This window comes from Zingiber officinale, chromosome 5B (assembly GCF_018446385.1).
Source record: "Zingiber officinale cultivar Zhangliang chromosome 5B, Zo_v1.1, whole genome shotgun sequence".
Taxonomy (NCBI): Eukaryota; Viridiplantae; Streptophyta; class Magnoliopsida; order Zingiberales; family Zingiberaceae; genus Zingiber; species Zingiber officinale.
This window is the reverse complement of record NC_055995.1, coordinates 109,068,353-109,082,084: the sequence shown is the minus strand read 5'-3', so window position 1 is coordinate 109,082,084 and position 13,732 is coordinate 109,068,353. Positions and strand designations below refer to the sequence as shown.

The 13,732-nt window shown below is 35.4% G+C and overlaps 1 protein-coding gene across 4 annotated transcripts in view; it reads right to left on the bottom strand.

Annotated features, from left to right (window-relative positions):
- LOC121985318 overlaps positions 1-11,866 on the bottom strand; it is a 40,755-nt gene extending 28,889 nt beyond the window's left edge. For 2 of the 4 annotated variants that reach the window (XR_006113116.1, XM_042538687.1), the window contains exons 1-4: positions 11,468-11,859; positions 11,275-11,392; positions 11,096-11,139; positions 223-333 (exon numbers count right to left, since the gene is read on the bottom strand). Coding sequence is in view for 3 of the 4 variants with exons in the window: in XM_042538687.1 (XP_042394621.1) it covers positions 223-333; positions 11,096-11,139; positions 11,275-11,392; positions 11,468-11,559 (365 nt within the window). In the remaining variant the exon portion in view is untranslated. Of the gene's footprint in view, positions 1-222; positions 334-11,095; positions 11,140-11,258; positions 11,393-11,467 lie in introns of all 4 variants that reach the window. The other 2 variants (XM_042538688.1, XM_042538686.1) reach the window with 2 other exon arrangements.
- Positions 11,867-13,732: the final 1,866 nt, after the last annotated feature.

Genomic DNA, 13,732 nt, shown 5'->3' with positions numbered 1-13,732 from the left:
GCTGTGAAATTGCAAATATTCTATTTAGACTACTAGTTAATTGTGTACTACAGTTATGGATCAAGAAGTCATTGCTGGACGGAAGCTTCTTTCTAATTGGCGCATTGCATGGGGTAATCAATGTTCATAAAAGAGGGTAACCAGAAATTTATAGGTAGCTACACCATGACTTTGATTTGTTTCATATTTGACTATAAATCAACAAATAAGTGAAAGAAATACCTATCAATAAAATGATCTTCAAAATCATCAATGACAATTGCAGCAGGAAAGGTCTTGTGCAGGTGAAAAGCTGCAAAATACTTCATCATTCCATTATAGTCTTCAATGTACCTGCAAACAGAATAATGTTGAGGCCCCAACTCATTTAAAAGTTAGATGCATCTGATTGTTTTGTTTGGATAAGCCACTGCAATGCCCAATGCTAAAACCTGCAAATAGGCGGTAATTAAACTCCAAAATTATTTTGACAATTCAATTCATATACATTCATTAAAACAAAGCCATTCTAAAAGAGATTGAAGATGCAATAACATTGAAGGTATATGGTCCTCAGTGGTTTGTGGTCCAAAGAAATCAGTATCTTCCACTCAGGTCATCTGATCAGGCAATGAGTTCACTCATGATAATCAGAAATAGCAACTCCAAATCCATGTCATGCAAGGTCCGCATCCCTTCCTGAAGTTCAAAAGTGCAAACCATGACTAGAAATTTGTTTTTGAAAATGCTTCAGAGTTTCAAGTGTCTCTTTTATGTAATTTATGACTATCTAACAAACAGGAGGCAATACTCTTTAACCAGGAAAACACTAGAATAGACAGGTTGAATGTTTGATTTTGAGAGCCGACAACTTAGGTATGACAAACCATGTGGCCATATTTTACCTCGTCATTTCAGACTTACCAATTATATAGGCCCTCTTTAGGTCGGTCTAGACCATCTCAACATAGCACTTCTAAGAAGCTTGTTGATTATCATAAACTTCACCAACACAAAAATTTAAACTTCTAGTGGTAGATTGAGGCCACTGCCATAAGTGCGCTGATGTGTACAATCCACAAGTGCACAATTGTCATCAAGTAATAAAATATCAATCGTAGGGACACTAATTAATTTTTCATGAGTTATCTAGACAATAGAAGGTTGGCTCATGAATGTGCATTGTTCATCTACTTAACTTCATACTTACACTCGAGTAGAAATTCTAACTAAAGTCCGGCACAACCCTGCACAGGTCGCACCGCAGAGTTTACCCAAGTTCTAACGCTATTAAGTAAAGAAGTAACTCTAGAAAGTCTGACTAAAAAGTTACCTGAGGGCCCTCCGATTATACAATCACTAGAGTTAACTGATTTACTTTCTACGGTAGATTAATGCAATTAAGTAGAAGAGGTACCCTAGAAAGTCTGGCTAAAAGGATACCCAAAGGTTCCCCGATTATACAATCGCTAGATTACCCAAATTACTTCCTAACATTAATTTGGGAGAAACCCTCTAAACTCCAATTAGCTTCCCTTGTAGGGAATTACCCTCCGTTTCAAGGACGATGCCCTAGAAAATAAGGGATACCCTCTGTCACAAGGTCCCAGTTAAACAAACTAGAGTATCTCCTCTCATGGTGAACAAACCTCTACATCTATATGAATTGACCTCACACACATTTTGTCAAAAACATACAAGATACAACACATATAGAACATGGCATAAACACTTCATTGAATAAGAAAATGTCCAAATACATAGTTCATACATCGCATCACATTACAACTACTTCATGCATCCCAGATCTGGAGATCTACTCTATTGCAAAGGACTCAAACAAGAGATAATAAATTAAACAATCTACAACTCAATAAATGAGATAAAGAGAGGAGAAAGCTTATCAATGTGTTGCTAGTCTTCTTGCATGTAATCCTCGCTCTAGAGGTGGACGGATCATTCGGATCTGAGAAGATGGAAGTCGTAGGGTTCCCCCAAGGGGGAGAACCCTTCCTAGGAATGGAGAAGCAACCCCAATCCAAGACTCACTAGGTTTGAATGGTTCCAGGTGAGGATGAGATTGAGGTAGGAGGTTTTGACTCTTGATTGGACCAGGTTGGGCAGTACACTCCCGAAGACCTGGCATTTCCGCATAAAACTATGATTTATGGTTTTAAGAGAGGTTTCATGAGAGAATTAAATGCTTTTTAAGTTAAATGTTAGATTTTTTATTTGCTGGTTGGTTTTATATAATTTTGGATAATATGGGTTAGACTGGAAGGGGAGTCTTGGCGTAACGGTAAAGTTGTTGCCATGTGACCAAAAGGTCATGGGTTCGAATCTTGGAAACAGCCTCTTGCAAAAAATAGGGTAAGACTATGTACAATGGATCCTTCCCCGGGACCCCGCGTGGCGGGAGCTTCGTGCACCGGGTTGCCCTTTTAATATGGGTTAGACTGATGTTAGATGGTTGGTAAATTCAGAATTTTATTGCCATTGAGATTTATTTTAAAAATAATAGTAAATTAGCTTTTAAATATTATATTATATATATAGGGAGAGAGTATTTCTCAGTCATATTTTTTTTCTTAAAATAATTTAAGTAAAGTAGAAGTTAAGGTCGTTTCAGTTGGTATCAGAGCAAGGATCTTGTAAGGATTGTGCTTACTGCCGGTTCTGAGAAGTTCAAGGAGTGAAGCTACAAGTCTGTAAGTTTACTTTTATGAGCATTAAGTTAAAAGGTTAAATATTTTGTTGTTATTTTTGAGTTTTTTTGAAAGTTAAGTTATGTTATATTGACTTATTTAAACTTTCATTAATGTTGGCTATGATTTTTTTTTTTTTTTACCAAAGTGATTTTTTCTTAAAATAGTCATATATAAGAAAATATAAAAAAAAAATATTTGATTATTACTGAATAATAAAATCATTAGAGCTACTAACATTAAGAGAGACAAAAATTCCCTTAAATTATAATTTTAGTTATACCATGTCATAAGTTAAAAATAGTTTTTTTTATAAATAGTCACTAAGTTCATTAAAATTTTACTTAAAATACAATGTTAGTTATTATATCATTCAATGTATAATAGTTCTTAAATGTTTATTTTAAACCATTAAGGGTCGGTTTTCTTGGATCAATAAGTAGGAGAGAGAGAGAGAGAGAGGAAGTAACAAGTTATATTACATTAGTCGGGTGCAATGTTTTGACCGATTCCCTCAAGCCTAGAGTTTATCATTCCATTAATGTGGTTGCTACAATAGGGCTACATGCCATTGATCCTTAGTTGTTTTAATGGAATTAGGTATAGGGGATAAACGAAGATGAAATTCCAAAGGTTAGCCGACAATTTGCAAATTCCAAAGGTTAGCCGACAATTTGCAAAAGCAAAGAAATACTAAGAGCTTTACATATTGAATTTGTTATTGAACAAGATAAGCTTAGATGTAACAAGAGTAATAGCTTTGTACTATGCTTTTATACTTAACCTAGCCAAAACAATTTTATTGTTGCTCTTCAAATATTAAGTTATCCCCAAGAAGAGCACAATATTGATGTAAACTATGAAGAGTTTGCCCAATCTACATTGATATACCTATAGTTTGTAAATGGCTATCATCATGGTCTAAAAAATCCTTCTTAGAGCATTTTTGAAATGCCATAGAATTCTTGAGGATGCTTCTATATGATCATGATACGAAGCTTCTAAAATTCACCAATCAGAGATACAATAAATAAAATGTTAAGCCTAGTGAAGGTGAGGTTGTTTAGCATCTAACTATTCTCTTATATTTCTTTAAATCTGATAATAACTCTTTTTATCCTGATATCAGTATATAACATTTGAATCTATGGGAATATCAACTAGCTTTGCTCTTCGCATACCATCCTGCTTGAGCAAGTCAAGTATATACTTCCATTAAGACATTGAGAAACATAGATCTTTCCCCCTAATTGAACAATCATTTTGTTATGAAAGTGTGGTAGGTTGCCAAGATCTTTGAAGTTGATGGTGAAGGTATACTTTTGGTGCTATGATTCTTGGAGAATCATCACTAGAAATGATGATACCATCCAAATCGGCAATAAAAAGGACATGTGCCCCAGCGTTATAAGTATAATAAAATATTGAGATTTTTTTTTTGATATACTTTTAAGCATCCGAAACTAAAGAACAAAGCTGAGTTTATTGTGCCCTAAGGAGTCATTTCTTTAGATTACACATGAAAGCTATCTTTCCTGAGTAACAAACTGAGATATTTGTTGGATATATAATCCTCATATAGATCAGTGGGAGGGAAAATATTTTTAATGTCTAGTTAACGTAATAACCACTAGGATATAGTTGACAATATAAGAAAAGCGTAAACCGAAGTAATCTTAGTCATCATAGACAATGTATTGGGAGGCTTGAAATTGAATACCCACTCACAACCAACTATGTATTTGCCAAAGAGGAACTGGTGCTCAAGTACCATTAGATTGAAAAGATGTCATCTTATCAGTCATAGCCTATTGTTATCTTGGATTAAATAGAGTGTCTAAAAATTATCTTAGGGATAGAATATGAAGCTAAAGAAGAAATGAAGAAAAAATGGACAAGTGAGGGATAAGGATATGAGATATATCTATTAAAAGGATGTGAAGTAGTGTACTTGTGGAGTACCTTGAAAAAGTAATGTTGCGGTCAAAATCAAAAGAAGTTAGATTCAGAACTAGTGATGTTGCCCGGAAAGTAGCAGTTCCTAGGACTAGCAGTAACAAGTTCATCCCTAGACATAAGACTAAGGTCCTTAATGTTGCTGAGGTTGGTGTTTAAATAATTACAAATGGTAATCACAGATAGTAAATTGAAAAAATTGTCTATAGGCTATAGAGAAAAAAAAGGTGATAAAGATGTAGGAGTTTTCCGACTAACAACCTTACTCATCAAAGTGGCCTTTCTGCTAGAGTGACATGAATAGGATGAGATGTTGTTGGTTTGCACATAGAGAATACCAGACATGCTTAGAGTCTCTGAAATTTAGAATCTGTGTTCATCTAGTAATCGCTTTGTGCAAGCAGTAGAATTACCTATATGAAACAATGACACAGATTGAATATATTTTGAGAGACTTGCAATCTGAGAAAATGTTGATGCACTGCAATTGATACCTAAAAACCTAGAAGTGAAGAGCTTGCTATTGAGAATACCATCATGAAGAATTACCTTAGATGAACCCATAATGGGGAAAGTGATAATCTCCACAAATCGACAATCAACACTAGTAGACTGATGGAAGATATCTTCTGACATAGAATCCTGATGGGAATTTTAATATGAAATATGATGAAATTTGCTTAAGAAACTAGGAGATATGTACCTAATGAAAGCGTGATAGAGTGTAAAATTTTAGTCAATTAGATTAAGTATGAAGTGAATATGTGAGTCTAAGCTTTTCAAGTATCAAGACTAAGTGAATTTTGAGGACGAAATTCATTTTAAGGGGGGTAGAATTGTAACACCCCCAAAGACCACGTAAATCACATGCATGAAGAATTTAAATGTGCTAAAATAATTTAAATAAATGATTTAAATAAATATTTATTTTAATGGCTCGAAAATATGTTTATTTAAGTATGAAATTTTCTAAAAAAATTATAGGTTTTCTATTTAATTACAAGTCGATGTTTATTTTATTTTAAGAACTAATTTTCGACAAATTAAGCGACTTTTGGTAGACTAGTCAAATAATTTTGAAAACTTTAATATTATTAACATTTTATGCCAGTTGTATTTGACTTTAATTAGGCCTAATTAACTAAGGTTAGTGAGCTTAATTAACCCTAAGTTTAAATACCCCTAGTCTCCTTAGGTATTATTTTCAAAAATCTCACCATCAAACCTAGGGTTCCTAGAGGGGTTGCAACCGTGGAATATAGCAGCAAATAATAGTGAGAAAAACGTGATTTTCATAGTAGGAAAAGTGAAGCTAAGTCATCCCCCGGTCGTGCACTTCGACAAATTAAGCGACTTTTGGTAGACTAGTCAAATAATTTTGAAAACTTTAATATTATTAACATTTTATGCCAGTTGTATTTGACTTTAATTAGGCCTAATTAACTAAGGTTAGTGAGCTTAATTAACCCTAAGTTTAAATACCCCTAGTCTCCTTAGGTATTATTTTCAAAAATCTCACCATCAAACCTAGGGTTCCTAAAGGGGTTGCAACCGTGGAATATAGTAGCAAATAATAGTGAGAAAAACGTGATTTTCATAGTAGGAAAAGTGAAGCTAAGTCATCCCCCGGTCGTGCACTTCGACTCCTCTTGCTGGTATTCAAAATTCGAGCATTTTAAATGCAAATGCATGTTTTTTTAAACCTTTCTTTTGCACCATTCAATCCATATTATGTATGTTTTATGTGATTATGCATGCAAAATGATTGTGTTAAAGTTTTATAAGCATTTGATGTATTTTTACAAAGTTTTGATGTTTTTATCAAAATTTGAGATTTGTTGTGGATTGCTAGGGACAAGGGCTGCCATTAAGGAGTAAGGGGATGATGTCTAGTGGTCCTAGAAGTGTTTCATGTATGCTAGATGGGTCTAGACAGAGAGGAAAGTGGCCGAACCCATGGCTAGGGTTTTTGAGCCATGAGGTCAGAGGTTAAGGGAAGGAAGGGGAGGGGTCGTACATGGCATGCAGTAGTGGTTGTGGGCCATGTCAGGGTCCAGACGAATCCTAGGAGAAGTGCTAACTGGTCTGGAGTCGAGGGAACCATGGAGGGCTCGGCTATGGGCTTGTTCTCCACTTAGGGTGCACGATTTGAGGGGAAAAAAGGGCTAGGACTGAGCATAGACGGTGTGCAGGCTAGTTGCTAGTTTATTGTGGTCCAGGAGGGTCCTAGGATGCTTGTAAGGGTCTAGTCGAGTCATGGTTCGAGTTGGGAAGGAAGTTTTTAAGGTTTGAGTCGATTTGGGTCAAAAATGGGCCTAGTGTTTGCATGGGAAGTTAAGTCATGTTGAACGAGTCGAGAGGCTCAACAACATGTTTGAGGAATTTTTAGAAGTAAAAAAAATGTATATGGAATGGTTTAGGAAGGGCTCGAGTCGAAGTTTATGGTAAAAAGTCAAAAGGATAGAGTTTAGGATTTTATGGGTATGATAAAGGGTAAAATGGGAAAGTTATGTTTAAGGGAAAAATAAAAGGTCTGGCATTGTCCCGAGTAACCATAATAAATGTTTGAACAATTATATGAAAAGTTTTATAAGTCTCAAGGCTTCTGTTAAATGCATGAAATATTTGGATGCATGCTTATTTCATGAAAATGAGAAAAAGGCCATTTATTTTTAAAAGAAAAGGAAAAGAAAGGAAAAAATATTTTTGAGGAATGTGATTTGACTGTGACAAAGAGGATGTGTGAGGAATCCATCAAAAACGCGGACGGTGAACTTATAAATGATTGATGGGAATACCACGAGAAAAAATGCAAAGGGAGTCCGTTTACAAGGAAAATACCCCAAAGGGAGCACAGTATTGGATTTCCATATTTGGGCAAAAGGGATGCAATGAATAAGGGTTCGTTGAACTCCGCCGCATGGTACCATGGTGTTTTTTTATTATTATAGATTGATCAATTGAACAGAGGATAAGGGAGTCACTTTCAATTGACAAACCATACCTAAAATGTTTATGATTTATAATGAGGAAAAAGTTATATGATGCTTAAAGTATTTTAAAGATCTATGTGAATGTAAATGCAAATGATTTTAAAGTTAAATGCATTTTTCTTAGAAGTACCTTTAAATGCATGTGAATGTATATTTATATATTAGTCATTATGGTTTGAACGTGCTGAGTCATTAGACTCCTATGTTTGAATGGTTGCAGGTGAGGATGAGATTGAGGCAAGAGGCTCTGACTCTTGATTGGATCAGACTGGGCAGTACACTCCCGAAGACCTAGCATTTCCGCATAAAACTATGATTATGATTTTATGAGAGGTTTCATGAGAGAATTAAATAATTTTTAAGTTAAATGTTGGATTTTTATTTACTAGTTGGTTTTAAATAATTTTGGATAATATGGGTTAGACTGATGTTAAATGGATGGTAAATTCATATTTTTATTGCAGTTGAGATTTATTTTAAAAATGATAGTAAATTAGCTTTTATATATATATAGTATTTCTCAACCATATTTTTTTTCTTAAAATAATTTAAGTAAAGTGGAAGTTAGGGTCGTTTCAGCCTAGATCTACTAAGACTTAGTCACTCCATCCAGGACTTCATCATTTGTCAAGTAACATGTTCATACACACTGGACACCAACTTGTTAGATCTCAACAAACCTAACTTTAACCTTAGTCATACATCAAAACTATAGATTCAATGTTCAGCTCCCAGCACCAACACTAGTGATATAAAGATTGAAAGCTAACTATATACTTACAACAAATGTATCTTGTTCATGCATCTTAATCACTTGGAAATTTTGTGCTTAATTTGTGTATCTTTGGCCTTCAATTTTGCAAAAAAAGCTAGGTAATTGAAGTGTTTTTTGGTTTAAGCCTGGTTTAAGCCAAGTTAAGAGTTAGTCATGAATACCTAAACATGTTGGAAATTTTCATTAAATAATGATTTTCAACATCTACATTCCTTTCAGCATTTCCCTTACGCACAATTTCTTGTACTTTCTTTTTCAAAATAATACTTATAGCATTTTCCTTATTCAAGATGTACTTGCTTACACTTTAAAATCTAATTTAGTTACCTTTAGAAAAGAATAAAATGCATATTTACTATATAGCCATATGACATATGTCTATTTCATGTTCGTTAAGGATATTACTTTTTGGCAAATTATCACTAGGAAGAGTATCTTCTTATACATGAAAGAATGCTCCTGGTCATGCTACAAAGTATAAGAGTGAAATTTTTATTGAAAGAGGTATATTTTTACAACAAAAAAACAATGATTATAATTTCAGAAGGAAAATGCTTAGCATCTCATACATCACATTGTTGACTACCATCTAGTTTATCCATAGCAATGAAAAACAATCCTTCATATGGGCTTTGTGTAAATTAGTAAAATTACCATTAGGTTTCTTGACAATCACCATATTGGCTAACTAGATCATGAATTCAATTTTCCAATATAATAAACCTCTACTCTCAAACTAAACTCAAAACATTTAAATTCATTTGCAAACCTTCTTATAGGGTTTCCAACTTTCCTTCTTCATACTCTTCTTTTAATTCACAAAAACAATGATTATAATTTCAGAAGGAAAATGCTTAGCATCTCATACATCACATTGTTGACTACCATCTAGTTCATCCATAGCAATGAAAAACAATCCTTCATATGGGCTTTGTGTAAATTAGTAAAATTCACACATCTTCCATCTACCATTAGGTTTCTTGACAATCACCATATTGGCTAGCTAGATCATGAATTCAATTTTCCAATATAATAAACCTCTACTCTCAAACTAAACTCAAAACACTTAAACTTCATTCACAAACCTTCTTATAGGGTTTCCAACTTTCCTTCTTCATATTCTTCTTTTAACTCCATAGTTTATGAGATGACTCCTCTCTGCTAATTTTTAGTCCATTCTTAAATACCTTCATGATTCTGGATAATTCCTCATGACCCCCACCTCCTTTTAAGTTGAGAACTTCATTACCAAGTGAAGTTTACAAAATAGCACTCAGCATGTTGAGAGTGAACCATCCTATAATTACATTATATAAGCTAAAGGCAAGTCTAATACTAAAATCTCACTTCCACAGCTCAAACACAGAGCTCCATCCTGAGATCATAAATAGATCAACAGTTCCTAATGTTATATGTATATTCCTTATGAACCTAGTAGTACTCTATCATCCAGATCACCTCAAGAATATCTCTTTTTAATACATAATATCTCTTTTTAGCTGCCACTGTCTACCACAGCCCTCTTTACTAAACAGTCAGCAATCTAGGGTCAAACAACAAGAGTATTTTGATAATCCAAGTTTATTCCTCATGTCTATTCCATTGTAAAAGGCTAAATCCCAACTATACGCAAACTCTATATGTAGAATAAAACACAAAGCTTGTTCCAAATATATGACTTGGACTTCTTGTTACTCTCCGCATCAGTAGTTGGCCATCTTATCAAGTCTATTTGTTTTTGAGCTGGATTGTGGGTCTTCCCTGCTCTTACTATGTTTGCTCCCTTTTCTGCCCACAAACTTTCTCAAGTAGCCTATTCTGATCAGACAATCAATCTAACACTTAAAGTGAAGCATCATCAATTTTATGTCCATATTCCTGATGGTATTTGCAATCCTTTGTCTTCTCTATCTTGTGCATTACAAATAAAACTTGTTGAGGTTCAAGCAATAAATTTTGATCTTTAATTTATGTGAACACACCGTAATGCGGGACACTCAATCAAATTCTCTTGGTCACCTTGGTTTCCGATTCTCATCACTTTGGCCACCTTCCAAAGTCCCTTGGCATTTTACATAATAATATGGTCAAATGCTCTTGCACTCGTCAATCCTTCCCGACTTCAGTTTGATATCTTTGCATCTCATCATTTACAGTAGTATATTTATTGTCATACTAAAGTTTTTTGGATGATTTTTATATTATTAATGTGAAAATTTTTGGTGGCTTAAATGACATTTTAAAGGTATCATCAAGCGGTTGGACATAAGTTATCTATGTTTTGAAGCTTCAATAAACCTTCCCATAAATTTTGATAGTCATTCATCACACCCCTGCTTGAATATGATCAAGACATCCACACTTTGGGTTATTATACTGCTCCCCACAGAATAAAATTCAAAGCTTCGAGTAAGCTCCTTAAAGATCTCTGGTGTACTCACACCTCTTGAATACATTTGAGGAGTTCAATCAGTTTCCTCGAAACAGCAGAAAAAATTAATAACAATCTGCAATTTATTTATATGAAAAGAGGAAGAAACTGAGGCTAATTGCAGGTAGCAAAATTTGAGGATTCTAGAAAAACAAGGCATAAGATCAAACTCAATAACTCTAGATACCGGTTCCATTATACTAAACAGGTAGGCATGCAATGCAAAGAGGAAGCAAGTGAGGTAAGCATATCTTACTTCATTTCTATTCTTTCAAGGACATCAGCAGATGGATCACCGTCCTGGAAAAGGAGAAATAAAGATTTCAGGAAAAATAAAGGGATCAGCACAGGGGGAAAAAGGATATAAAGAAGATAAAAGGAAAAAAAAACATCCAAACTCAAAACGAAATAGACTTCACAATCCAAACTGAATGCCTGAGACAAAAAGGGTGGCTTGTACTCCAGCCGCCTCTTGTTGCAGATGAAAACCACATTACCACGACTCTCCCGGGCGCGGTTGATAGCGAATTGAAACAAAATAGAAGTCTTCCCACTGATTCATTTTCAGTGAAAGAATCAAAGAACTGAATCAGCGAAAGAAGAATAAAATGAGGAGGAAGAGGGAAACCAGGAGCGAGGGCCGGAAAGAAGGATGATGGGAGGAACGGATTCAGTAACGCTGCACTGACTTGACCTCGCTGCGAAGAAGCTTTCCAGCATTTTGGAAGATTCAAACGACGGCCATGTCTTTAGGCTTTAGGAGGCTTTAGGCTCAACGAGATCGGAGTCAAATCTCCGATTCAGATACGATCGTCCCCCAACACCCGAACCCAACAAAACCAATGCTCGAGTGATAATATGCAGTAAAATAGACCAGACCAGTAGCAGTCCCAGCCGGACACTGGGCATGTCGATTCCGATTCATTCCCGGCACACTGGACATTAGGCACCAGGGTGCCGTTCACAAATAATGAAGAAAGTGACCTAAGATGACACCGAGATAGCATTACGATGGAGATTATTTTGGCACATCTTATGTTGACATTGAAAATAATGATCGTGTAGATTGAGGTATACACAGTCTGATCATTGTTGTGACTGAATTGAGATAAACAATCATATACTCTTTGTCTTGATGATTAATAAAAAAAATCTTCTAGTTTCTACCCTTATCATTAAAAGAGGTTTTCCATGTAATGATGTAAAATTTGTTTTCCTTACCATGTAGTTTTATCCAAGTTTGAATTTCTCGATTAGTCATAAACCACACCTATAAATAAGGCAATAAGTCTCTACAAGTACAAATGATACGTTAACGTTAATGAAATTCAATGTAGTAATTATTAGGACCTATGCGATCAAGCTTGAGGGGATGAATATTGAATGTCTTTAATTTACACCTTAAGAATTCTTGTTAATTACTTAATAAAGTTAACACAACTAAAACACAGTGGTAATGAAAAAAAAGAACAATACACAAACCAAGAACACCAAGATGTAATGTGGTTCTTTACAACCTTGGGTTTAATATTTGAATAAAGGATTTAAGTTAAATATTGCTTGTGTATTTGATATATGTGTTTAGTATTTAGGAAAAATACAGACACATATATCATAACTTGGATATCTACTTCTTTTTTATTTATATATATATATATATATATATATATATAAAAAGAAGTTTGGTATATATATAAAAAAGAAGTAGACATCCAAGTTATGATATATGTGTCTGTATTTTTCCTAAATACTAATTGTACATCAGAAGATACATCATCAAACATACCTCAATTCCTTACTTATTATAGATGATATATCATCAAGGATATGTCGAGGTGTCAAGCCTACATCAACCTGCTAGTACCTCTGAAGTGCCTCTCAAAGACACGAAGCATTTGGTCATCTCCTAAGGCATCTATAGCCACCATTCGATCCTGCTTTGGAGATCATTTATTTGCAAGCATAGAAAGAATAAATACTCATGGGTCTCCTCTGTCACTCCAAAGAAGGTGTAGATCCAGTCCTCCATATAGTCGAGGTCAAATCCTTTGGTCCATAAAAAAGTGAACTAGGAGATGAATCATTTGTAATTGCGGTCAGATCGTGACCGTTATCCGATCATAATTGGTTGTGACCTCTCTCTGGGTTCACCGTCTCCCTAGGTTATAATTGGCATCGGGGCCAGGGGCCGAAGGCCACCCCCACCCCCCCTGTCGGTGTCAGGCTGCCTGGCCACTTGCCCACCGCCGACAGCCTCCGGGTAGCCTTTGGCCATCCATCCCGACCCAAACTATAACCAAGGGGATGGTGAATCCAAAAAGGGATCACAACCAATTACGACAGGATCACAGCCACGATCTAGCCGCAATTGCAAATGGTCCATCCCCTGATTTACCAGAGAATCTGCCCTCCATATAGTCCAGCTAAACTCTGGTAGGTAACCTCCTATGTGCCAATAAGCAAAGGGTGAATGAGTGACTATGCTAAAGATGTTGGATTTTTCGGGCCGCGAAAACCCCGAAACCTCATGCCACCGGATCCGTGCGAAGTAAAACTTTCGAAAACATTACGAGTACGAGTTTTATGCTAGTTCTAAACTAGAAGAAGAAATTACCCTTGATGTGAAGCCCTTCGCGTATCCCGCTCTTCCAAGTGATGTCGGATCTCGAGGTTGTCAAGTGTACAACCCTCTAGAAGTATCCACACGAACGATTAGGTGGAGAAAACCTAACACAAAGGTGTGCTAGCACCTTGGTAAGGTTCGGCCAAGAGAGGAGAGGGAGAGCAAGAAGAGAGAGCAAGGAAGAAGATGAAGTGAATGCCCTTGAATGAAAAATGAATTTTTCATTCCTCACAAAAGTGGCCGGCCACAATATTGTAACTCCTCTCATTT